General features: G+C 42.0%; 1 protein-coding gene across 4 annotated transcripts in view; it reads right to left on the bottom strand.

The window, feature by feature from the left end:
- gpc5a (glypican 5a) overlaps positions 1 to 26,019 on the bottom strand; it is a 45,324-nt gene that overhangs the window by 11,665 nt on the left and 7,640 nt on the right. Inside the window, exons 3-9 of one of the 4 annotated variants that reach the window (XR_015065624.1) lie at positions 23,118 to 23,578; positions 22,816 to 23,049; positions 22,388 to 22,521; positions 22,137 to 22,265; positions 10,194 to 10,314; positions 2,153 to 6,136; positions 2,002 to 2,073 (exon numbers count right to left, since the gene is read on the bottom strand). Coding sequence is in view for 1 of the 4 variants with exons in the window: in XM_085907296.1 (XP_085763422.1) it covers positions 5,974 to 6,136; positions 10,194 to 10,314; positions 22,137 to 22,265; positions 22,388 to 22,521; positions 22,816 to 23,049; positions 23,118 to 23,578 (1,242 nt within the window). In the remaining 3 variants the exon portion in view is untranslated. Of the gene's footprint in view, positions 1 to 2,001; positions 6,137 to 10,193; positions 10,315 to 22,136; positions 22,266 to 22,387; positions 22,522 to 22,815; positions 23,050 to 23,117; positions 23,579 to 26,019 lie in introns of all 4 variants that reach the window. The other 3 variants (XR_015065625.1, XR_015065623.1, XM_085907296.1) reach the window with 3 other exon arrangements.

Below are 26,019 nucleotides of genomic sequence, written 5' to 3'. Positions count from 1 at the left end.
TTTCGGATTCTTTGATGCACTTTGAAGGTTTTCATCGGTATTAGAAAAAGCGCCACTAAAACCGTCTCGTGGTCATTTCATATCTCGGAGGTCACTGTGTTTCTCGGCTGTTATTTGGGCTATGTCGCCTTTCCGTCCTTCAGCTTCAATGAGTCTCCCTCCCTCCCTCCATTTGCTTTTACCAAGCCGTACTTTATAGTCCAAACGGTTGCCGAGAATCCCTGCCGGAGGTCCTCTCGTCATTCAGTTTGGTGGGCTGAGTGTGGAGGAGGCGAATGACAGCTCTCGGATAATATGGCAGGATGCATTATGTATACAGTAATCCCTCCTACTTCGCGGGGGTTACGTTCCAGACCCACCCGCGAAATGGGAATTTCCGCGAAATAGAAACTAGATTTTTTTGAGCTATTCTTGGAAGATATTCTATTTTTATCGCTGACATCAACCAGCTCGCTGCTAGGGGACTTTCATATCAATGGACTGTGCGCTCCGCATTCATGCCTTAGCGACGAGACTAACAGTGTATTGCTATGTCCAGATGAAGGCCACCGCCGGTGGAGAGTGTTATATCTTTACTATTTTCCAGGTTCTGATGTAGCAAGCATGGTTCGGACAACGACGTGATGGATACTGCTTTATTCCTTTCATCACAGTCAGTTCACTGGCCGTACATCACAACACTGAACGTCCCCGAAGCTCCCCCTCCCACATCCGGGGTTTTCCCACTACGGAACATGAGTTAGTCCAAAATATACAACATCTAAATATACAACAGAGAGAACGCCCTGAAGTCACATGTGACGATAAAGTATACTGTACTGACTCTTTAATTTATTCATTTCAAAACAAGAAAACGACTTTTAAACATAAGCTATCATTATTAAAGGAAAATGAAGAAACTCAAGTGGCCGCGAAACCTCGTGAAATGATGAAATTTCTGCGATAAAATCATTAATTTATTTTTGAAAACCCGCGATACAGCGAAGCCGCGATAGTTGAAGCCGCGAAGTAGGAGGGATGACTGTATTTGCATAATAATCAAGCCAACTGGAATAGACTATCCAAGTAAATACACAACTCCGTTTTTAATTGTTGATAAAAATCAGGATTGCCGGTCCCTTTTTGAAAACATCATTACAGGACAAAATCTAATTGAGATGGTCCAGTAGTTTTTACGTAATCTTGCTATATAATCAATAATATAATATAATTCAGCCAATTGGAATAGACAATCCAAGTAAATGAGAGAATGGGTTTATAATTGTAGATAAAAATCGGGATATAGCGGTCCCTTTTTGAAAACCTCATTCCATGACCAAATCTAATATAGATGGTCCAGTAGTTTTCACGTAATCTTGCTGACAAACGAGCAAGGGTGCAAAACATAACCTTCTCGCTGAGGTAATAACCGCAAAAGCACACCTAAAAGCAACTGTATGAAATGAGCCGTGTGAAGAAAAAGTGGTTGGGGGAAAAAAAAAATCATTAAAAATGAAAGATATCACATCAGAGTTTCCAGCTTGAATCCAAACAGCAATGAGGTTGCTCCATCACAATTTACACGCACACGCTGACAGCCTGCAGCTTTTGCCTTTTGGTGTCGTTTGCAATCCCCCACGGAGTTTGGTTAGCGCGCCGGCTGACACACGAGTCTCTTCGGTTTCAGGGCTACGCCGCTGACAGCAGCTTCCGTCTAAGGTTTTTATTTGATTAATCATATTAAATTATAACAAAAATATATAATATGATAATAGTAAATATTATAATATATATTCTACTTGTATTTATTCATTTTATTTTTCATTTTAATTGCATAGCTCAGTTACGTATGAAATGATTTTTTATTGCTTCTTTTCCTACTTTGTATTGTTTCTTCGTGACCAGTTCATTTGTGCGGTGTATCAGTGGTGCCACTCGATAAACCAATTTCCACATTTTCACATAACATCCACCTAGCCGGGTAGGTTTTCACCAATGGACGTGTATTTAAACGCCACTCACCCATCGATCCCGGTCAGTTTTTTGCTGCTGACCTGCCCGGAGGTAGCGGTTCTCCACTTGCCTTTTACTTCCCTAATAAATGTGAGGATCCCATAGCTCCAAAACTTGACATCATAGAGACAACAGATTACATTAACAGATTACAATTTACCTTTGAATTGGTCCGGCACAATGTTAGTTTTTAGCGTGGTCAATAATTATTCCCGAGAGATCATTTAACAGTTCTCGGAATCATTCCAATCAGGCTAAGTGGACAAAAGGTTGTGAGCCACACTGCTGAAAATAATTTGCATGGCATTATGGAGGAGGGCGAGAAGCACAGTAGGTGAGCTAATCTCATCTCACACTGTCATGAGAAGAAAGATCTTTCTAATAGGCACTGTCGAGTGTTCCGGGAGAGTTGAAAGCAGCTCTCGGCGACACGAAAATTTTTCTGTCATGTAATCCTTGCTCTCGCAGAAGTGGTATTTCATTTACAGTTTTGAACATGACAATAGGAACGATGGAAAAATAGTCTAATTTCTTGTTGTGCATGTCATCACCTGTGATTAGTGCGAGAATTCTATATTCAGCAGCACTTTATTGGAGTGCTGAGAAGCCAGAATCAAACACCCTGCAGAGATCATATTAACTCGCTCTGATTCAAGCATGCCTCATGCGGGAGGGACCGTTGCTCTGCTAGATTTGCATCATCCATTGGCTACTTGCCTGGTCGTATGACACACCCTTCAAAAAAAGGATGGTTGAATCATGCTATTCATAAAATAAGATAAAAAGAATAATAATTAAAAATGTAATGTATATAATAATGCCACATTTTGAAACACAATCAATCAAACAAAATAAAATCAGTTTCAAAAATAAAATTCATTTAAAATGAGTCAAATTATGCCACAACATTTTGAGACACAATCCTATCTGCTAAAGTGTTCATTTTTAAGAGTCCCACCTAAAGAAAGTCTTTTTTTTTTTCCCTATGACCCGGTGTTTTTCTTCGAAATCGATGCGTGTCTCTCGGTGCTGTCTGCGTGTTTGACAGATGTTGTTTTGCACTACAATGTTCACAAGGCAGCACAGTCACAATGTCTGCAGCTGAACCCGGCCGGGCTGGCCTGATAAGAGGCCAACACTTGCCTTGTTGAGATTTCAGCACAGAAACAACTCTTAGTTGTTGTCAGCTGGTTGAAAGTCAAGGAAAGAGAACAACTTCCAACTTTTTTTTGTTGTCTTATTTTTCTAGCATGCTGCAATTAAGCAAAGTATCAACTGGTAATTTGCTTGTGATTAATGCGCGCGTGTTGTTATGTTTTCAGGCAAACATTTGGATTTAGCTCATTTAGCTTTGTATAATTAGAAGCTGACAAAGTCTCTAGATGCTTGTTTGTTCGAATTTCCCGACCGGGAGCGTAATAATAATAATAATAAAACACCAGCGTGAGAGTGGCAGAACTGCTTTATAATACCGTAAATCGAGCTGGGCGCTGGTTTTAATGTGACCAATCCAGGTGTATATTTACTCCATCAACATTTATCATGAAGCAGCTTAACCCTTCGCTTTGAGGCCTTTTGGCTTGTATGAAATAGTAATTAGGCAGCTGATATTTACCTTGCTGTCATATCGCTGACGCGTGCCCAAGCAAGTGAATTGATTTGATTTGATTCCGGTACACGTTCCACTTCAGCTCCTCGCGCAGCTGTTTGGTTCTCATTAGTCATCACGCTCGTGATGAATGCACCGGGGCTGGCTTCTTCTTCTCACCAGAACGTCTTGTTATATTCCTCCTTATTGGTTCTTCCCCCTTTTTTTTCCAAGTTTTGATATGATCATCATCCTCTGTTGTAGTTTGTGCGACTGATTTTTTTCTGTTCATTACTTTCATCAATGTTAAAAGCGAATTCTATATTTTCTCCACAGGAGCATCCACGTTGCACAGCTATTAACTGCATCGATTTGACTATATTTTCCCTCCGAGGAGCAATAAGAATGGGGTCAAATCATTTGCGGTCACTTTGTTGGTACGATAACAACAGCAGCGTAAAAAAAAAAAAAAAAAAAAGAATGGGGTCGAATCATTTGCGGGCACTTTGTTGGTATAATAACAAGATGTGGTACATAAAAAAAAAAAAAAAAATTGCCAGGCCATCCGCCCTTCGCTGCAGCCAGGAAATGAGAAAAACAAGGGCAGGCTTCTAAAATGGATGTAGGAGGAAGAGCTATTTCCATATCTCACTGGTGTCATGTTTTAGTGAAACTTCTCAGCCATCTGTGTCACCAGAGCAGTCACAGCGAAATCTCTGGCATGAAAATATCTGAGAAGCAACCCCACGCTCCCGTTCAGGCACAAATGATCATTTACTTATGACTTCTGAGTGTGCACGCATAATAATATAATAATGACGACAAGAGTTCTCATGTATTAGTAAAGTCGTGATTTCTGACTTCCTGTGAGTAAGTTTGCGCTCTGACTGTGAGGGCAGGTTGGCGTGCTATCTTCTGTGGCACAGATCTGATGCAATTATGCCTAAAGAGGATAATCCCTTTATTGTTAGCGTCGATCTATTGAATGTTTTTATCAGGCTATGGCATCTACAGCATGTTCTGCCGATAAAGCTAATAGACACGGGAGGAGGATTATCGATAATTGCGTTGAAATGGTGCCGCAGTGAGTCGTGCGGCTTGGATTTTTTATGCTTTGATGGTTACACATTGTCCAAAAAAAGCTCTCAACGCCCACACTGTCTATTTTCTCTTCCACCCTTTTTCATTTAATTGTTTTAATTATTTATTATTATTATTTTTTATTTTTTATTTTAATTTGTATTTTTGTTTCATTCATTCAGCTCTCAGTGCTATTTTCTCTTCCATCCTTTGTCATTTATTTATTATTTAATAAATATATTATTTATGAAAAAAACACTTGTATTTTATTTCTTTTTTTTTTTTATATATTTTTTTTTTTATTTTACTTTTCTATTTTTGTTTCATTCATGTCGCCATAACTTCTATTGTGTGTTTCTCTGAAGTTTCGCACTGGAGCATCACGGACAGCGAATACAACGAAATAGCCCGAAAGAGAATCCGTTTTCACTCGAGAGAGAGATAGAGAGAGAGAGAAGGTGTAATGAGTCGACTCTTACATCACTGTGTGCAGCTGGAGCAGATTTGCCCAGCTTGCTGCTCTGATCACGATAATGTGTTCTAATCAGAAGAGAGCAAACCTTCTCTCACTGCAACCGGAGCAATATGCTGTAACAAACTGCGTCGTGTGCTATTAGCATATCATCATGTAAATTGGCCCACTTTTAATGAGAGGCCTGCATTCCTTGACAAACTCTTGTCATTTAGCAAGGTTTTCAACTTGCATGTCGCTCCTAGATTCTCAAGGCAGGCAGGCAGCTTTAGCCAAAGCCATCAGGGCCTCAGCTGAGCCATCATTAGGCGGCAAGCTCCAGACGGAGCGTCGGGGCCGCGGGGGAACATTTACGCAGCGTGAATGACTTGTTTGGATGACCACCCGCCCGCCACCACCCTGGCTGTCGCCACAGGCGAGATGGGAGGGATGATTAATCCAGCGGTTAGCGTGTTTAACGATGAGGGGGGGGTTGGGGCATCGGTGCGACGTGAGGAAGGTGTATTGGGGGTTCTTGATCCTCTCTGGAGCAATCTTTTTTTTTTTTTTTGTTTCGATAACGGGTCTTGATTGCCTTAATGCCCCCATTGAAGCTATTATCTTTCATGACTATTATTATGGGTGTCATAAAGTGGAGTCTAGGATGACTTTTATTAAGATGGATTATTATGCAGATTTACTTCTAACACGCTTCACCGGTTTTTGGATTGTAATCATACAACCAGGTGGAGAAGAGAAACTAATTTATCATTATTTTTTGTAGTTTGAGGTCATTATTTTTGTTGCTGTTCCTGCAAAACTACAAGCTTGTTGTTCAGTGACATTAAAAGAGGTTGCTCACATTTGGAGACTTTCTGGATGTTCTTCTTGACCTCTCCGCCAGCTGAACCGTCACAGCCATCTTCATCGTCGCAGTCGCCGCTGTAATGTCCTTCTGCATCTCCGCTTCCCGTTTCAATTTGGTCCAACGTTCCCAGTTTAGGAATGGATTTCCCTTGTAGCAGCTAGCGAAGCAAAAAAAAAGTTGTTTTACTTCTTCTGCAATCATCTCATGAAGACATATTTGATTGCTTACAGTCCAACATGAACATTCCGTATTTAGATTGAATATACATTATCCCGTGCACACATATCACATTCACGTTTAATATTGACACGAGGTGTACGTGGCGGGACGCTGATGACACGAAATCGGAAGGAAGCCAAACAGAAAGAAAATGATCAAACACTTTCCAGCCAAGTCAAACAAGACGGATGGACGAGCATCGCTTGTTCCTGCTAGAATAATTTATTGGCTCATGCTGAACAAGTTCAACAAGAAAAAAAAAAAAACCTTTTCATCTGTTGTGGTTTTTGGTGTGTTTGTTTACCGCCCCCACCGCCTTTTATATGTTACTAATAAGCACGAACAATGTGTTCATTCCATATTTTGGTTGCTTCAGAAAGGATACAGCATTTCCCTTGTGTAATTTATATTGTATATTATTTTTTTTTTTCTGATGCACATATATGTATGTTCTATTTTCTTTACGTATCGGACTGCCTGGGAACTGCGTAAATTGTCCCAATTCAAATAAATCCATCAATTGCCATGGTATCATAATGCAAGCTTTATGCTGATCACAAAGCTATTGCATCATTTTTAATGAGTTTACTGTGGTGCTTTGCTACAAGAGAGCAACAGTGTCACGGATGCGCTCAGGATGAGTGCCTATGTAATTATACCGCACTCTTTACTGCTCATCAGCGACAAGCTTGGAGAACAATGGAGCACTTTGGAAATGATGCGCAGTATTTGCCGCCAGACAGGAAAATACTCTTACATAGATGTAATAACCACAACATTACATTGGATATTGATTTATTTTATTTTTGGGGGGAATAAGCAGTGTTCATGCTACGTTTAGTCGTGTCTGGCGAACATCTGCTCCATCTGTTTCAGGAGATCGTAGTGAGACAAAGCAATCAGATTGCACACCTTTTGGACACGCTTTGAAGAATATTAGCATTTCCAAGATCAAACATTTATTTAGCCAGATACATGAATGAATGCCGTGGCAGATCTGTAACTAATTCGCTCCGTGGTTCATCTTTGTGATATTTAACGACGTATTCATTTGTTCCAAACCTCGGTGGGCATTCATCATAGTTGACCCCAATTAGCATTAGCGCCGGACAGTATTGACATGCAAGAAACCTGAATGGACAATCTGAGTTATTGACCCACACATTGGTTCAAATGATCTTTCAACACACCGGATGCGAGTCGTCCAACTTGACGGGGATTTGTTTTTTTTATTCAACACCGAACCCCAACCGGAAAATGACGTCACTGCTAAAAAGGATCATTTTAGAATTGACATTGGCTTGTCCTAATTCTAACCAAACTGGATTTGATTTTATAAATACTTTTTGGGCATTTAAAATTGCACGTTTAATTGAAACAGATGCATGAGTAAATGCTTTTGGACATTTGGACTCACTGGGCCATAGAAATATTTGTGACGAGCTCCAACACGGAAAATGATTTGGCAGATTTGGCAACACCACGCTGGCAAGCGTAAGGACCGAAAACAACATTTGAAAATTGAAATCATTCTGCTGAATATATTTGTCAATATGCAAAATGACCTTTATATCTGCTTTATTCCCCAAGGAGATGAGTAATATGTTCTCCATTTTATACAATGGCACTGTTGTTGACCACATCCTCCCATCTGTAAACAGGAGGAAGCAAGCCAGGAAAAAAAAAAAAAAAAAGGTGCACAATGACCACATTTGCTTGCCAGAGGAGAAAAGTGTCAGAATGAGAGTGGACTCCCGGGACGCAGGCTATCATTTTGCATTTTCCTCATCGCAGCAGGAGTGCTGACAGCGTGTTTATTAGGACCACGTGCAGCCCAGAGCACGACCACTAAAACAATATGGCAACGTACAAAAAGTTGCCATTGAAACTTTTCACTGCTATACAAACATGATATCAATGTGGAATGATCAAGTATGTATTTATAAATTTAGAGGAAAAAAAAAAGGCAAACGAATGTCAACAACCAATAGGTGGAAATATAATATTAAAATCTTGAGTAAAAAATAAACGCTCTCTGGGTCATAGGAATGTAAATCAATTATATTTGATAGTCAATAAAAATAAATAATATTTGACTTCAGAAAACAATGATGCCTATTTTCTGAGTGAATACTAATTCATTTATTTTTATAGTTAGTGTTTGTGTCAAGTCATGTTTTGGATAACGGGATTAAAAGTTCAATCATTTTGTTATCCGAGGCATTGATTAGTTGATCACTTTTGGATGGACCCCTAATCAAATATCTCAACAAAAACGTAAACCTCCAAAGCTCACGTCCTTACGAATAAGCGAGCATAATAATTTTTCAGCATATTCAGTCGACGTTGTGGTTTCTGCGTTGAAAGTTTCCAAAGTTTTCCCATTGTTTTGCCCCACCCCAAACATAATGAATGGCTTTTGAGAAAGTCAAATGAAGTCATGAAACACTCCAATCAAACAGCTGCCATAAATATGCCTCCAAAGCTGGAGATTTATAGCAGCCATCTGACTATTTCATTGCTGTCAGATATTGTAATTTTCCATGCACATTTGCCACCACAACAAATAAAGTGCAAATACATTCCCAGTGTTAATCTTTCGCAGGAAGGGAGGAGACATGAATAATTCACAAGAAAAACTGCTGGTCAACCAGCACATCAATGACTGGTGAATAATTCAGAGGCAGAGCGGGTGAGAAGCTGCCTGGCCCTGATTATGATTGAGAGACACGGGGACAGAACCTGCCTGGAGATTCTTGATGGGCTTTACCGCATCAAGAAGAGAGGACAGCCAAGGAGGAGAGCGGGCGGACAAATAATTCATAAGAAAGAACTGCTGATGAGCCCCGTGATGAAATCCACAGTTGCATGATGAATTTGTCAATAGCTGCATTTCTATTTGCTGGGTTCCGCCACTGCCCAGTTGTCTCGCCACCGGAATAGCAATGAGAGCTTTCCGTTTGGGTTTAGAGAAAGTGGTCACCTTTACTCCGTCAAGGTCGCGGACAAAAGAAAGAAAGAACATAGCGGTGGAAATGTCAGACAGACGCACGGCTCTTCTCATAAAAAGAGCTAGCGCCGCTCGCTCTCTTTAAAAACTAATATCATCTGGTTATTTACCGCCAGCCATAATTCAGAGCGGAACGTGCAAACAGACAACATGCCATTTATGCACTAATACGCGTGTTCCTTCTTTTCCTAAGGTCCAACTAAAATGATTTACGCAGACATTACGCTATACGGAGCGCCGACTCGTTCACGCGTTTAACGGAATGAGAATGTGCACTGGTATATGTAATTGATGTTTGGGCTGGCCGCAAACCGGCCTGCCATTAACCCACACAAACACGCCGTTTTATACGAGCCTTCTCGCACAAACGATAAATTGACATTTCATCGGCATTTTACAACACAAAGGACGGTATATGACGGGCAATCTCTCAACTCCGATTAAAGCCACTTGTCTGGCCCTTGTTGACGCCCCATGCAGCATTTCAGAGCAGAGATTTACATTATCGGGACGGAACGTTGAAATCAAATGACACTTGTGCGTCAAACGAGATGCCAATCAGCTCTTTGCAAATCAAGTTCCCGAGAGATGAACGCTGAGCCGTAAGAGAGCAATCATTTTTTTCACTCAAGATGGAAAATAATAAGCATCGGTGTCAAACCCCAGACCCAGATCTGGCCCAGCACTTCATATTATCTGGCCTGTTGTTGTGTACGTGATAATATGAAGGGATCATACATTTAAATCTGTTAACCATCGGGGAAGTGGTGTCTATTGGAAATTTGGGGAAAATGTCGGAATTTTCACGAAAGGTCGGTCGATTACGACGAAGCAATGCTAGCAACGTAGCAGCCGTCGTTCCTTTGTTTACTGTGCATATGAGAGAAGCTTTGGTCAGAAACTGGAGTTGTTGGACGCTTAGTGAAGCTAGGCTACGTTCAACTCTTGCCAGTCGTCGTAAAACAGCAAAGTCTCCATCGCCTACCTGATTGATATGCTTGAGTTTGTCTATGATTTGATGGATCACAGAGTCGGCTCCTTTGACTTTGACCTCGGGGTTGTCGGCTTGAGCCTTGATACCGTTTCCCACCACGCGCAGAGTGTAGCTGTGAAGACAAGAAAATGATTAACAGACAAGCTCACAACATAAATGAAACCGTCGTCGCTGACCCTCTTTGGGTATCAATAATAAAAATGATTACTATTCAGAAGGCGCTCACAGGTGATGATGTCATTCAATTGCCGTGACATCCCGGGGCGAAAAAAAAGGGATTTGCAAAGTGAACGAATCAGCGTTCACTCGCCTCGGCGTATGCACCATGTCTATTCGGATATTTTTTATGATCGCACTTGAATATAAAGCGCGCAGCGAGTACACTGGATGAAACGACCACTTATGATGTACACCTTGATGCTTTTAGATGCCACATTAATCCTTATTTGAAAGCAGCTCGATGCTGTTATTGCTCGGTAAGAAGACTTCATTTCCCCCAAGGTCTCTGTGATAACCGTGACATAGGTAGCATCATTTACACATAACTCAAACTCCCACATCAAATCAAATACAATGAATAGATCAAAACAAAAAATTGCAAATGCGTGCTGAATTCCGAGTCGCTAACAAACGAGAGTGACTCGAAGCCAGTTGGAGGTCAAGAGAAGACTTTATGAATAAATCAAGCCCAGGAAGCAAGGTGTCTAATTTATTTAAAAGAAAATATGGGTGGTAGAATTCAAATTCTGTCATCATGTCTGCCTTGTACGGATGTATTTTTGATGCTCTTTTCGAACTCACCGAGCGGAACTGTCAGATGGAAGAGTTCATTTGAACAAATGCTTCTGGGAAAATTGCGGAGAAAAACGGATGCTGACTCCACACGCTTTTCAGTCACTGCCACAAAACAATTCTTCATTACACGGTATAGTATAGAATGGTCATTCATAAATGCCCAATGGCATATTATGATTTCTTGGAATCTGAAATCATATTTGGTTGTCATGATCCATGCGAGGTTGAATGGGGAGAGATGGTTTTCAAAACCTTGAAGGTAGAAAAGCCATGTGTAAACAAAATGAAGCCTGCGAGGAAGGACGCGTCAGTCTGTCGAGATCGCTCGTTTTTTTATTCTCAAGAGAGAATCCTTATTAAGGCAAGTAGAGAAAAGCGCAAATCACTCATGCATCACACTGTAAACAAACTTAGCTTGAGTCAATGAAATTATATTCTGTAGAGACAAAAAAAGTCTCAATATTCATGTTAGCGGACGAATGTTGATTCTATTTCTACGTGACTTGAAATTCCAATGTTACGCAACTCGGAAAGTTTGTTCGAATCTAAGAAAAATATTTTTAAAAAATTGGTGAGCTTGTGTGAGATGTTAATGACAGCAGCGACAACACAGATAACACAGCAAGGCTCACTGAATCCTCGAGTACAAATTGATCCCCTAACACCCGCCTAGCATGTTTGTTCCAATTACACCAAAGCCTCCAAGTGCTATTGGCTCGTGCAAGTGCATCAACGTGGAATTTTCCACACAGTAAAGTGCCGGCTTGAATTAATAGCAAGTGTGAGTCGGTCAGCAGGTAATTGCGCTTTGGTGACAGGAATGTGTAATTACTGACTTGTCAGAGCTCACTCATATTACTTAATTACAGATATGTACACTGAATGATGAAGCAGACCATTTTTTTTTCCAATTACCGCTTTTAACAATTGAAGTCTTCGGTAATTGTTACCGTCTTCTTTTTGATTGTGCTCGTTCATGTTTTTACAGCAGCAGTTTACGGTGGGAGCGCAACACTGCATCTTTATTAGGAACATAGGACCTTTGCAGAGGAGCAGTAGTCGGCGGTAGATAAATAAATCATAAAAAAACATAATAACAAAATAATATAATTAAAATAATAATAATAATAATAATAATGAAAAATAATACATATATGTATAAAAATAATAATGTAATGTACAATAAAAAATGAAAAATAATAAATAAATAAATAAATAAGTGAAATGACTCTGCAATCTTGATGTCGACTGATTATATATTTCTAAATGAAATAAGTCGCATCGGACCAGCTGTCCCCCTTGGATGTGGTCGAAGCAGGCGGAAGATGTCGATTGACTTTCTGCCACCAGATTGTCACTCTGCCAGGCGCATCTTCAAGACCCTTCTGCTGCAGGCTTGGTGGAAATTCTGCTGCTAAACACCCACAGCGAGTCTTAAGAGCATGTGTATGAAAATGAGGCCATTTGTCACCTCCCTTCCAATTCACATTCAAAACTTCTGAACCAGATCACGCAAAACCACCTGCTGATTTACGCCTCCGCATTTCCAAACTTGTATTTTGAGCCCTTTTACCATGTGGAACACAGATCCTCCAAATCACCTCACCCTCCACATAACCCTCCGTTATCATGGTAGAGTCAAGCAATAAAAAGAGTGTTATATTAAGATGATAATTTGCCCGCAACGACGAGCGCCACCGCATCACGCCGACTAGATATCAGACGTCGTCAAATAGCCGTGGAATTTTTAGAATGCCTCTTAAATACTGCACTTTTATGGTAGGTAATAAGGACAAATGGAAACGTTGGCTATCCGGGAGCTTCAATGGGCTCGTAAAAGCAGATGGTCACAGACAGAGGGAATTTTGAAAGATGTTAATGTCCCGTACGGGCAATCATGTCCGGGATTAAGCAGATGTGCTAAGAGCAGGGCAGACCATAAAAGACGAGTCGGTGATTTCATGACATCACTCCTCGTGGTGTTGTTTTCTTTACGCTTCTTCATCCGGTGGAAAGTTTTCATTTCAGAATGCAGAAAAATATCCCTCTGAATCCCATGTAGTAAGACTTTAGTCTCAATCCAGAGCAGATTATGCAAACTGTCATTCTGATGAAAAACATTTTTTCCCCTCCGGCACAGAATTTAAGAGGCTTAGACATCTTTGCCATCTTCAATCATTGACCAAGCTTATCCAAGTTTCAACACCTGCCTCATGGAAATGCAAAAGCAAACATTGAAAGGCTGATTAGGAATTCATAGCCAGTTCTGTAAATACGCATAAACAACGAGACTTCTCCAATCGTGCCACAAATAAAGATGCAATAATTTAGTTTTTTTTTTTTTAGGGAAGCGCAAATAGATTGGAATCATTTTGAAGGCGCCTTCTACATCACGGTGGGTCACTTGTCTGATTCATCAGTAACCTATTACAAAAAAATCAGCATGAGATTCATCCAATGCCTGCATTTTAAGGTCAATGGGAGAAAAAATTAACATGTCTGTAAAAGTTTTGCTGTCATTTCAAATGAACAGGAAAGAGACAAAAAACAGTGGGTGGTCTCACTTGTTTCCATGGCTGTATGAGCAAACTATTATTAGTAAGCCGCGGAAAAACTAGAGCGCTTATTAAAGCCGGGTACAGTAAGGCATGCTGCTTGTACGGCAAACATCAACAACAGCACACCGAACAAGAATCACAATCTCGCCAAAACATACAATTGCAAATTGTATCATGAACGATGGCGCCGAGATGATTTGATTTTCCGAGACGTCAAGCGTCTTCACCCTTCTGACGACAAACGGATTATCAAATGAATCGCCTTGTATTTGAATGATCGATGAATCGTCTAGTCATCGACGTTCTCCGATTTCAGACTGTGAACGGTAACAATTCTCAGATTTGACAGCAAAATAGATTCAATGCAGCTGGGGGTGTTTAACATTTTGCCGACATGTTATATCAGCAATCTTTGACAGCGAGAGAATGTAAAAGTCCATTTTATAGCCGACCGATCACGTCACCGCCGAGCTCTCCCTTCATTTTTGATGGGCTTCACGCTCCCACGCTATCTCCCCGTCTTTCTACCACCAATTCTATTGGCGTGCGAGGGTAAAGAGCCCTTACATCTATTTATATTCACCAAAACGCTATCCGGCGCTGAATGTTGTTTGGGCTTACAAAGACGGATCACGCAGTCTTTCACTTGAATTGCGTTGATCCCTATTAACACATGTCGTGATACGCTGGCTTGTTAAGTATAAATTCTCACAGCGAAAGGAAGCCACCTTGTAGCTGTTAGCGACCGCAAAGACGAAAATAATTTATGAGCGGAAGATGGCTTCTCTTCCATCACGACTTCTCATTAAACGAAGCGCTTTAACAATGCGCCGTGCCGTTGCCGCGCTTCAAAATCGGCAACGTAAAAAGTACCGCAAGCCCTCGGGGTGGGATGTATTCCGACAGTTAGATTAGTCAATTTATTCAGGATCAGTTTGTGGATAGTAAGCCAGAGGGCTGGCCGTGAAGTAGTGTGTCTTCAGTTCGGGTTTAGTCTTTCTTCAAGGAGAATAATATAGCAGTGCCAACTGGCGGAGTGAGAAGGGTGGGGGGGTGCAGGGTGACATGCTTGGACTCCTCAGGTACAAGGCCAGATAATTGACTTTTTTATTATCTTTTTTTTTTTTATTTAATTTTTTGATTTTCCTATTTATAATGATTTTTTAAAGAATTTTGGGGGTTATTTAATTTAATTTTTATTTAGTTTTCTAATATATCAACATTTTTGAAAGAATTTTGGGGGTATTTAATTAAATTTTAATTAAATTTTTCAATTTTCCAATTATAATGAATTTGTGGAAGAATTTTGGGGATATTTGTTTAAAAAAAAAAAAAATCGAGGACCTCGCGAAATAGCCTTGACATCGGATCTTGACTACAAACATGTTGATGGCGACATCATAAAACTAAGATCACATTCCCGCACGCAATTTTCAAAACGTCACAATGACAAATGCAACGGTCGGCCGACTAATTCCGCCTGGCTCATTTCTGACCAAAGACGGTTTCCAGACACGGCGGGCGGTGGAAGCGCGTATCTTCACAACCTCTTTGCACCGCTTCAGCTGGTGTCGACACCGCTGCGGCTGTGTTAGCTCTTCATATGTTACCGCAGATGGTGTCATCGCTCTTCTTTAGCACCGCCGTTGACATGATTCATGGCGCTCTGATTTAGGATCTTGATTTAGGCTCTTTCACCAAGATAGCGACCCTGTGGCTGTCTGAAGAAGGGAGACTGGACTGGAATAACAGGAATCAGAAAATGATGACTATTAAGAGGCTGAATGACTTTGAATCGGATTGACAACATTTTGATTCGTTGTCGGTGAATCGATTCATTTTGACACCTCACTCAAATTGTCACAGCTCAGCCGCTCCGCAGCTACAAAAAGCAGTGCGGCTAAAATACCAACATCAATATTTCTTGTTCCCCCCCTATCAATTCCACTTCCACTGAATTTAGCGTCATCATTTTCTCCGTTTTATCCAGCGCCCGATTTTACTTCTGTCCCGTAGGCCACCAATTGCCCTGACAGAGTGGAGCGTAATGGAAGACTGTGTGCGCCACATCCTTATCGCTGCCAGTAAATTACCTCAGGATCTGATACAGGCGGCCAACTCGCTGCAACATCTCACCAGACACAAAGAAAAAGCGAGAGAGTGGAAAAAGTCCAGATTTGTCAAAACGAGGCAAGAAACCCCCGTGGAGACTAAGCGCTTGAGCTGATCTGAAAGGTCACCTGATGTTATCTTAAGATCTGCCTCACTTGCCTCTTACACTGCCGGGGTCAAGCACCTGTCAGTCACGGCAGCTTGCACGCATGTACAAATTCAAGCTGGCAGCACTTTTCACCATGGGAGAGAATTGATCCCCATTGATTTTGGTGACTTTTGTTTTCTATTGATTCATGATGAGTGGCATTTTATTTTTGCTGTACTTATCTCAACGTTGCTTTGTGAAAATTAAATTGTGCCTAGATGGTGCAAAACAGGTCGCAGGCCCTCATTAGCACCATTTTTTTTCAAGATGGTTTTTAATTTGTATCGACTTTTTTTTTTTCATTAAATACTTTTAATTAGTTTCAGCATTTTTTTTTTTTTTTTAAAAATCATTGTGAAATAACACAAACTACGATTGTCAAACGATTATTTGCTCACGATTATTATAGTATTACTCTCCACTGATACCAATGTCCCCCCCCAGATATTGGACTCCTAACGGCAGCATGGCGGGGGACAGCTCCACCGTAGCGGAACCAAGCAGATGGTGAACGGACGCGGCGCTCACGCACATCATCATCGCCTTCATTAGCTGAAGGTGACATCATCTGGGACACAACGGGGTTTGCTTTTTCTTTCCTTTATCGCAGTTCAAGGTTGTCGACGGCGGCGCAGACAATCATGGGGCGTCACGCCCTCGTACACACACAAACGACTGGCACCTCCCCTTCAAGCTTCACTCCCACATTCTGCCAACATGAAGGTAAATAAGTCTGCAGGAGGGAGCCAATGAGCACGGGCCAGTGGGCAGAGATGCATGTTTGCGCTAACTTCCTCCCCGGACCCTGCTCGTTTATCTTAGCTGTCATGGAGAAGGTGAAACTTCCCCCCCCCCCCACAGAGACCGGCGTGGTCCCCATGGAAACCACATGACAACATTGCAGTGATGAGGAGCAAATTCCGGTCACAGGGATTGTTGCGGTTTGCCTTTTATGTCCCCCACACAAACAATATTTGGGTTTATTTGGGGACCTCTGAGAGGTGAGATTCAGGAGAAGACATAAACACTTTGCCTTCAGTTAGGTCAAGAGCTAAAAGGTGGATTTCTTCTTTTGCGCCCTTTCATAAAGGCGGCTTGAACCTCTAGTGACTCTTTCCAAGCAACACTGAGAAAATATGTGAGATAAGGATCTGTTGAAAATGAATCAATAACAAACGGCACACGGCCGAGTAGAAAGGTTACGGTCAGATGACCTTCCGACACATCCCGAATCCTCTTCGACTGCGTAAAGCTGAGACAATTTGCACCAGTAATGAATGTTTGATGACGACTACATTTTTCACTCAGTATAAGTAAATGGGAAGCATGTTTAGTTAACAAACCAGCCGCAAATCAAAGCCACACAAGGTAGCGCACGCACCACTTGTCAAAAAGCCTGCAGCTGCCAGATAAGCTAAGACAATGATACAAAGATAGTCTTTGTTTCCTGCAAACAAACAAAAAATCTCTTCTGGAGTTAACATGGATGTATGCTCCATGTGCCGTCTTAACATTAATATGAAACGTCGTGCCCTTGATAAGACGCTTGGAGGAAATTCAACACTTCATTCCAAGCAAGCCATTTATTTGACTTGCCCAATAAAAGAGGACAAAAAACAAAAAAAACGTGGACAACGCACCCTTCTATTGTCAATTAGGAAAGCAGCAGCTTTATTATGAATGTAAAGTAGGAAAATGTTTGTCCTTCAGCACAAATCATTAGCTTCATTTTTTTTATTTTTTAATAATAGTAACATTCTATTCAAGGTCGCCTTGCGGGGTTCAAATATAAAATCACATGTTTCTCTAAAAGCAATAAAATTCAATCTAGGACTGATGAAAGTAAACCTTGGACACAATTAGCTCCCACTCGCAAAGCAGTAAACATCCACCTTTGTTCATCCCTAATGAACAGCAACACTCTTTCATTCTGATTTATATCTGAGCAAAAGAAGGAACTTGTGATTGTGCAACAGCAGCAGGCAAGGCAAGGTGTGGGGGTGTCCTGACAGCTCATCAGTGGACAATAAGGCCTTGGCTCTTAATGCTCCGTTCCCTGGCCGGGTCACTCGCAATATGCTCGCGGCAAGCTCCCAGATACTTGTTAATGTCCGAGAACAGCGAAAAACAAACCAGTCGGAAAAGGCACCTGCACACACACGTTCAAGTCAATGGTGATGTGGCTTCATAATTGGAAATGTATCCCTCCGACGCGCACACTTGCCCGTGAGCTTACAAGAGGGGGCTTATGAAGTCCATCTGGTCGGCTTGCCAGAGGTCTTGATTCTGTCACTTGGGATGATGGTCAGGATGTGGTACTCTGGCCAAGTGGCGCGACTAAACCCAAGCAGGATATAAGGTCATGTCGGAGTGGAACTCTAGCCAAGCGGCACCCGGCTCTCGAGTGCTCCGGCGGTTTTGTGGTTATCTCCAGTGGCCAGCTGTCGTGATTGAGGAGATCCTCCAGAACGTTCCCCCCCCCCCCCTTCCTCTGTGTCTCATCTTTCACCACGTGCACACTTGTCTCAAATGGAGATCAACGGTCGGAGGGTTTTCTTTGTCAAAACTGTTTCAAGCCAAACTTTAAAACACTGCCAGGAATGTCGGGATGCGAGTGTCAGAATTTCTGGAACTGACATCGTGTCCGCATCTCTTGAATGCAATTTCTTCAGGCCGGCTGGGCCACTCGGGGATTGGCTCTGGGCCTCATGTGGCCCGCGGCCCACATATTGAATATCAGCGTCTTATAAGTACCTGATATTCTATATGACATTTATTTAACGCTCTTGCTCCGTGCAGCGGAAGGAGAGACGCACAGATAAGAAGCGCCATACCACAACTGATGCACACAATTCTCAGCAATAGTCTGCCCGTCCTGTCGTGTAGACACGACAAAGTGCATAGCGCCATCTGGTGGGCACGGTGAGTTACAGCACAGCCAAATCAGACCTGAAGGGTAAAAAGCCTTTTCGATTTACATCTTTAATACAAAGCGCCGGTTCATAGGATGACAGGCAAAAGCTTGTCTGGGAAGGGTTATCAATATTTAAAGACTTCACATTGATATGTGATCAGGCTCAAACAAAGATGGGATGTTTATTTGAGGCTGAAGGGGGACAGTCATTTTTATTTCATGTTCCAACAATCTAAAATGTTGGAGATAATCTAAGCTCTTAATGCTTCTTCAGGGGCGGGGGGGGTTCCTATTAGCAAGGCTTATGGACTGCCATTTCAGTTACGCAATAGCAAACGAGCAGCGCTTCACATTTAGCAGGGGGTTGAGGAGAACAAATTCCGTAGAGTGGAATGAAAAGAGATGCAATAAAGCCCCGCCAGTTGTGAAGAGGCAGCACTACAGTGGATCTTATTAGCATGTGATTAACCTCTCGGGGAATTCCCAGACAGCAAAGACAGATGAAAGGTCAAAGGTGAGCGCTTAGACAACCACTCCAGCATGCGGCACAGGCCATTAAACGAAGAGCGAGCATCATTTAGACGGTTGCTGAATTCTAACGGCACGTAAGGTCGCTTGGCTTTTTATCCGAAGAAAAAATTAGAAGGAGGAAAATATAAACATGCCGACTCGCACCTGCAGCGGCGAAAACAGGTCGCATTAAATCCAGTGGAAAAGCAGCAGAGATGGTCATGAATTAAACATCAGACTCCTTAACGTACTTGAGGAGCCAACTTTTTTTTTTTTTGTCTTTTCAAAAATACTTTTTGTATAAAGTAACAAACTGTGCACATGATCTCCGACTTTAAAAGGAATTAGCAAGTAAATGTGGGGCGTGAGAGTTCTTTTCCCAAGACGGAAACTCGTTTATCTATGTCACTCCAGAGGGGGGAAAAAAATGCTAGGTGGATTTATTTATTTTTCTTTGCCACTATAATTGCCGTGTGAGTGAAAGTGTGTACTCGCCAAAAAAAAAAAAAAAAAGGAGGCGGCTCATGGCCGCCAGCCATTCCTTCCATGTGTGTGTGTGTGTGTGTGTTGTATCCATGACGGATGGTTAAAGCATGTGGGAATGTGTTAACCTTTGCGACGAGGCGAGAACGGGTTCGTCTCTTTCTAAAAGTTAAAGGTGTTCTATTTTGCCGCCTCTTTAGACCTTTTGAACTGGAGGGGATGAAAAATTAGATCCAGATTTTTCATCCATCAAAAGTTGAATTGTTTTCCATTTATTAAAAAAACTGCCATGATTTTGTCAAAGTGGGAGCCAAATAGGATGTGTTCATTTGTGTCGCTGTGTAAAATCACAACCATTTTTTTCCGTACCATGTGAGAAGCGGTAATTGGCTAATGTTCAGACCTAACGCTGAGCCCCGCAGGTATTTGGCATTGACTATCTGCACGCCTTGAGCAAAGACTCACCAATGTGTATTTAAAATAAACAGATTTTGTCACAGTGCATGTGAGGACAAAGCCAGGAGCCACGTAGGGGAAAAAAGAAAAAGCGTGTCGAACAAATCTCCGGTGAAGTGAGACACCATCCTCCATCTCCCACTCACAAAGGCGGTGGCGAGTCTGAAGCTGTTTGTTTTCCTCCCCTGTGATCTTATCCGCTTGTTCTTTTTGGTTTTGTTTACCAGCGACCCAGATGAGGACGTCCATTAAATCTTCCTTAAACCTCAGCTTCCTCTGTCATGCTTGTGTACTCACTCATCCTCCTCTTTTTTTTTTCTTTTTTTTTTTTTATTAAACAAGACAAAGCCGTTCTCAGCGCTACTCTAAGGCCATAAAGTAATTTGTGCGGCGGCGCACGGCCGTTTGTTATGAGAAGAATCAACATGCGCTCATATGTCGAGATTTCAACACACACGGGGAAGCAAAGCAATCGTTTAAGGTCGCCGAGGCCTCGCTAAGCTTCTGTAAATCAGCCGCGCTGAGTTTTATTCCCCTCTCTGTGTGGATGTTGGCTTATGACCCATAGGCAGGAGGTTATTTATTGCATTTGTCACAAGCTTGTGTTGACTCCCGGCCACTCATTTACGGTCGGAGGCAAAGTAGTGCGCCAACATTGTCGGGCGGATCCGAAGACAAATGAATCAACGTTATCTCCTGTCTGTCTTTATAACAGACGTCAGAATGAAAAGCTGAGGCAAATAGGTGGCCGTTAATGGCAATTATTGGGAACGAGGAAGGCGGGCTGAAGACGACAAAGAAATGTTTTCCGAGAATGATGACGGGCTGCCTCGCTGTTTTGCATTGTTCAACAAATTGAAAAACAAGTTACGTCTTTGGGACTGCATGTTATGCAAACCTGAGTGGTTTTTTTTTTTTTTTTGGGACAATGTACCGTATTTTCCGGACTATAAGTCGCAGTTTTTTTCTTCATAGTTTGGCTGGGGGTGCGATTTGTGTGTGAAATTATTCATTCATATCATTTCACGTTATTTTCACACTAAAGAGGGCGCCTGTGGAATAATTGGAACGGCAACTGACAATGAGTCTGACGTAAGCCACCAAGAAGAGGAAGCGCCACATCTTCTACTTTTGAAGTGACACAGAGAATGAAGATTTTGCTGGATTTAATGATTTGGAGTGACACGGGTGGTTTTGATCAACTTGTTAGCATGTTATTTATGCTTTAGTTTTTGGATAACTCTTAATATGCTACGTCAGGCACGCTCTTAGTTCCTTGTTTGTCTTTATGTAACTTAGCATATTGCACCGTTCAGCCTGTTGTTGTCTATTCTATTTGAATTTTAAATTGCCTTTCAAGAGGACATGTCTGTTCTTGGTATTGGATTTTATCAAATAAATTTCCCCTCAAAAATGTGACTTATACTCCGGTGCGACTTATATATATCTCTTTCTTATGCATTTTATGGCTGGTGCGACTTATAGTCCGGAAAATACAGTAACCTAAGCAAAGCAAAGGCTTCACAAAGGTTCCATTGCAATGCATAAAGAGAACCTCTCTGGTTGTTGCTCTTTACAGGAGAGCATCTAACCCTTCCCGTACCATTTCAGCGGCACCGACAGCTGAGCCAAGCAGCTGAGGATATACGAGGTGGTCCTTGAATGAGCCCATAAGACAGAGCACAGTGATGTAACGGAGACAAGGTCGCTAAGCAATATTGTGGAGGGGGGCCGCTTTGTCTGCTCAACTTTACAACCGTTCATATCGAAGATCTATGTCCGCCTAATAGAAGGACAGCTTGCTCTACCCAACGGGTCACAGACACTGGTGTCAGGATCTCCAAATTTTGACACTGTGCAACGGAGGCCACATTGAAGCAGTCACAGTCGGAGAGTACATTTGGAGAATATACGTAAGCTCTACTTCATCTATACACACATGTGTAATGAGCTCAAACCTTTTTACAATGTCGGTTCCGTTCCAGCAGGAGAGCCCGCCGTCATCAGAGGCCAGTTCGCTGACACACAATTGATCTGCAAGGCCACCGTAGTATGTCCGGTAAAGGCGGAGACTGTTCAGAAAGTCCCTGGAAAATTAGGGAGAGATGATTTACTCATCAAAAGTTTGGGATCTGGTTAAATTGAATGGGTAGACTAATTTCTGTTATGCCCTGTGATAGGAATTTTTCTTTTTGGTCCCAGCCCTTACCTTCTCTTAACAGCAAGTGAGTCGCTTAACGGTTTGGTTGGTGTTTTTGGGTGGATGGATTCTCTGCCGAGTCTTTGCTGGATGCTGCTTGTGTGCGCCGTCTTCCGGCTGGGTGGCCCGCACAATTTGTGCACCTATCGCCCAATGAATACAAAATGAGGATGCCAAGCATTCATCTGACTTGCATTTCTTGCACCAAAGTGGCTAACCGCTAGAGGGCGATGTTGGATGGAATTTTGAGATGCACTTTCCAGGTCAAATCAACTGCAGGTGAACTCTTTATAGACTCCGGATGGAACAATATCTATTGTACATCTCCCGGTTTGGTTTTATCACGGTATTAATCTTAAGGATATGTTACTTCAAGTGTATATGTGTGAATGTATATATATATAAATGATGATAGATTTTCTCTCAGAGATTCTGACCTGTGTTGCGATGCGTTGTCCATTTCTTTGCACAAGTCCAATGGCGTCGTACAGCAACGTGTGAATTCCTTGAAGCACTTGCTCCAAGTCCTGCGTGCCGTGCACGCGTGCTGACAAGTCCTCCAGCGAGTGGACAAATTCCCTCCAGTGGATGTCAATCTCGGCCATACTCGCCAAGCAGCCCCGCATAACGTTGAGGCAGTAGCCCATGCAAGGCTTGGACTGAGTTAAGCCCTGTGACACAAACGATTTTGGGAATGGATTGGAATCGATGGACAGATTCCGGAAGAGCGCCATCTTACCTGGCAGTGGGGGCAGTAATGCATCTTGAGCAAGGCCTTTCTGCACTCGCGGCTCAACTGTAAGTGGTCTGTGGTGTTGATGACTTCAATACCGAGGTGCAGAGCTTGGAGGAGAAGCTTGCCAGAGAAGCCGGAGCGAGCCATTTGATCGGCCAGTAAAGCGGGCGACCCGCCGAACGGCCGCACTTGGCGGCTCACTGACCTTACGCATTCGGCGTAGCCTGCCGGTAAATTGATAAGGCCTGGGTGGATGAAATGATTGTATACTATCGGGAAGAGAGAATCAAAAAATCTTTGGACAAAGTCCTCGACGTTGAGCTCGGACCCGAGCAGGAAGAGACTAATGTCAGTGAAGAGTTCGCCCACGGGACCTCGGAGCTGATCCGCCATGTTGCCGTAGGACTGCTGCAGCATGGCGTTGGTTTGGTTCTCCGCCTGCCTCCTCAGAAGCTCAAATGTGCCTGCCAAAGAAAAAGACTTGATGAAGTTCTCTGTAAAAATGAGTGAAAGTAGCTCATCAAAAGTTAAAGAAAACAAATTGCCAACACTACTGACGGCTAGCATCGTGTTCGCCTGGGCTCCCCACAAAGCTGACATTCCCCTGCCGCCACTCAAATCCTCTGCACATGTTTTTAATCGCCTCGAGAACCCAAACATTTTTGCCGGCAGGAGATAAGATATAAAACCAGAATCACTTCCTTTCCCCGAGAACTTCATGCGGAGAATTCATTACAAGCTGGGAAATTGGAACCTAATGAAAGATGTACAGTACATAAGATACGTGCTTTGGTTTTACATTCCCGCAGAGTTAATTGCTTGCTGGCCAAGCTCACAGTGGGCAGATAATGCATTTCATCAGTGGAGTTGATATGAAAAGAAACACTTTAAAGTAGGTCGGCGACCGGACTGCGTACACACCGGATAAACAATACACGGAAAAAGCCAGCTCACACCAGGCCATGTTTTAAGCACTTTGGGTTGTTTAATATTGAAACAACCGTCTTTTTATACAAAGGAACAAACAAAATTGTTTTTCCCAAAAAATTTTGTTTTGTTCCCCAAAAAAAAACTACACATGGAAAGTTGCCTCTAATTGACCCAAGTCGATGTTGGGTCTTTTTGTGTATTAAAAGATTTAAAAAAAAAAAAAAAAAAAATGTTCATCAGTAGCAGAGAGAGCGAACGGAGCACGCTTATTACAGCAGCATCATCTGCCGGACATGGTGGGGAAATGTTCCATTTGGCACAGACCCAAAATGGGTTGCTGTGGCGAGGATATTCAATCTAACTTGTTATATAATAAGAATAAGAATTTGTATTATTTCTTTATCATTAATCAGAGGACAAAGATCATAACAGGTATGCTAATTGAGGGAATATATTTCAAAGTATTTCTGTTTAAAAAACAAAATAGTTTGACTGTTTTATAATAGGCTTTTATCCTTCAAACGCTTTTTCTCTCTTCATTGTGTTTTCCTTTGCAGCTACTACTCTGACATCACGTGGCGATCACGAGCCCGACGGCCCGTGAGGATTGCGCTCGGGGAGGCACATTTCGACATTACGATATGGAGGATTCTGACATGCATTACCAGCTCATTGTCTCAAAAAGACAACATTCTTCTCCAAGTTGTAGAACGCTCAACCTGTGCCTCGGGTGTACGTGGCAAAGCCCTCAGAGTAATGAGGGATCCCGCAGGGATTTCAGCACACGAGATTGGGGAATTCATAAAGATCACCTGTCTGTCAAAGTTAGTGGCAAACACATAAGCTGAAAATAAAAACTTGTCATTCAGTCTAGCATCCACACAAACATAAAAGAGCATGATTAGCAGAAATTCTGCACTCTGAGCAAGTCTGAACACACACATTTGGATCTAAAGCCCAGAAGTAAGTGAAGCAGGATCTCGAAAGGAGGCCTTCGCCGGCAGCCAGGCCTGCAGGCAAGCCAGACGACCGTCATACTCAAAAAAAGGGGAGTTGTGAGGAAAACCTGAAATAGGTTGCTTTTTTTTCTTCTTCTTCAAACAAAAGGAGAAAAGTCAAGATGACTTTCTCCTCCCACCGACCCAGACAAATATCTCTGACATGATCAAATGACCCCTGTCACATTCTCATGGCAGTTGTCTACATCTTAATTCTTTAAATGTCAAATCCAAATACTTTTCCATCCCTCCAAATTAAAAAAAAAAAAAAACCTCTGTATGCACACTAAAAGATAAGAAATGATCCCGCAGAACTCGTCGTGGGGAAACCTACAGGTGTTTATCAGCCAGTCAAAAAAAGTCTATCAAATGTTGGATAAACATTCAGCAAGTGTTGAATCACAATTTATGATGAATGTAACAAGAAGAAAAGATAGAGCTTTGATCCAAAGACTTTTGCCTTCCACATATGACGCACTTATTTTCTCAGTCGGATGATCTAGTTAACTGTGACAGTGGCAGCTAATCCGGTGAAGAGTTACACCGATTAAAGATGAGACTTCTGGCTCTTGGCGCTGAAAAGTAGAAAAAGTATCCAGACTTTACTCGCTCTGCTCATAGCTCTAAAAATTATTTTTAAGGTCACTTTGAAATTTTTATGTGGATATGGAAAATGGATAATAAGAAAAAAAAAATACAAGCTAGCAAGTAATGCGGTCAGAAAATAATTAATGGCCATTGAAATAAAAGGTAGAAGACAGGTAGGTTGGAGTTGTACTAGTAAATTGCTGTGGCATGGGCAAAAAAAAAAAATGAGAAAATCCACAAAAAGGGCAAAAAGTGTCAAACGCAAAGCAAAGCCAGGATGACAGCATGCCGTTCATTTATGTAATCAATAACAGAGCAGTGTGGTAAGTTCAAAGAAGGTCTGAAGCACTCACAGCACACAAAGTATATTTAAAAACCAAAAACATTTA

The sequence above is a fragment of the Syngnathus leptorhynchus genome, chromosome 3 (assembly GCF_054491065.1).
Source record: "Syngnathus leptorhynchus isolate UIUO chromosome 3, UIUO_Slep, whole genome shotgun sequence".
Classification (NCBI taxonomy): Eukaryota; Metazoa; Chordata; class Actinopteri; order Syngnathiformes; family Syngnathidae; genus Syngnathus; species Syngnathus leptorhynchus.
Note: the sequence above shows the minus strand (reverse complement) of the source record. Positions and strands in the feature narration are given on the sequence as shown.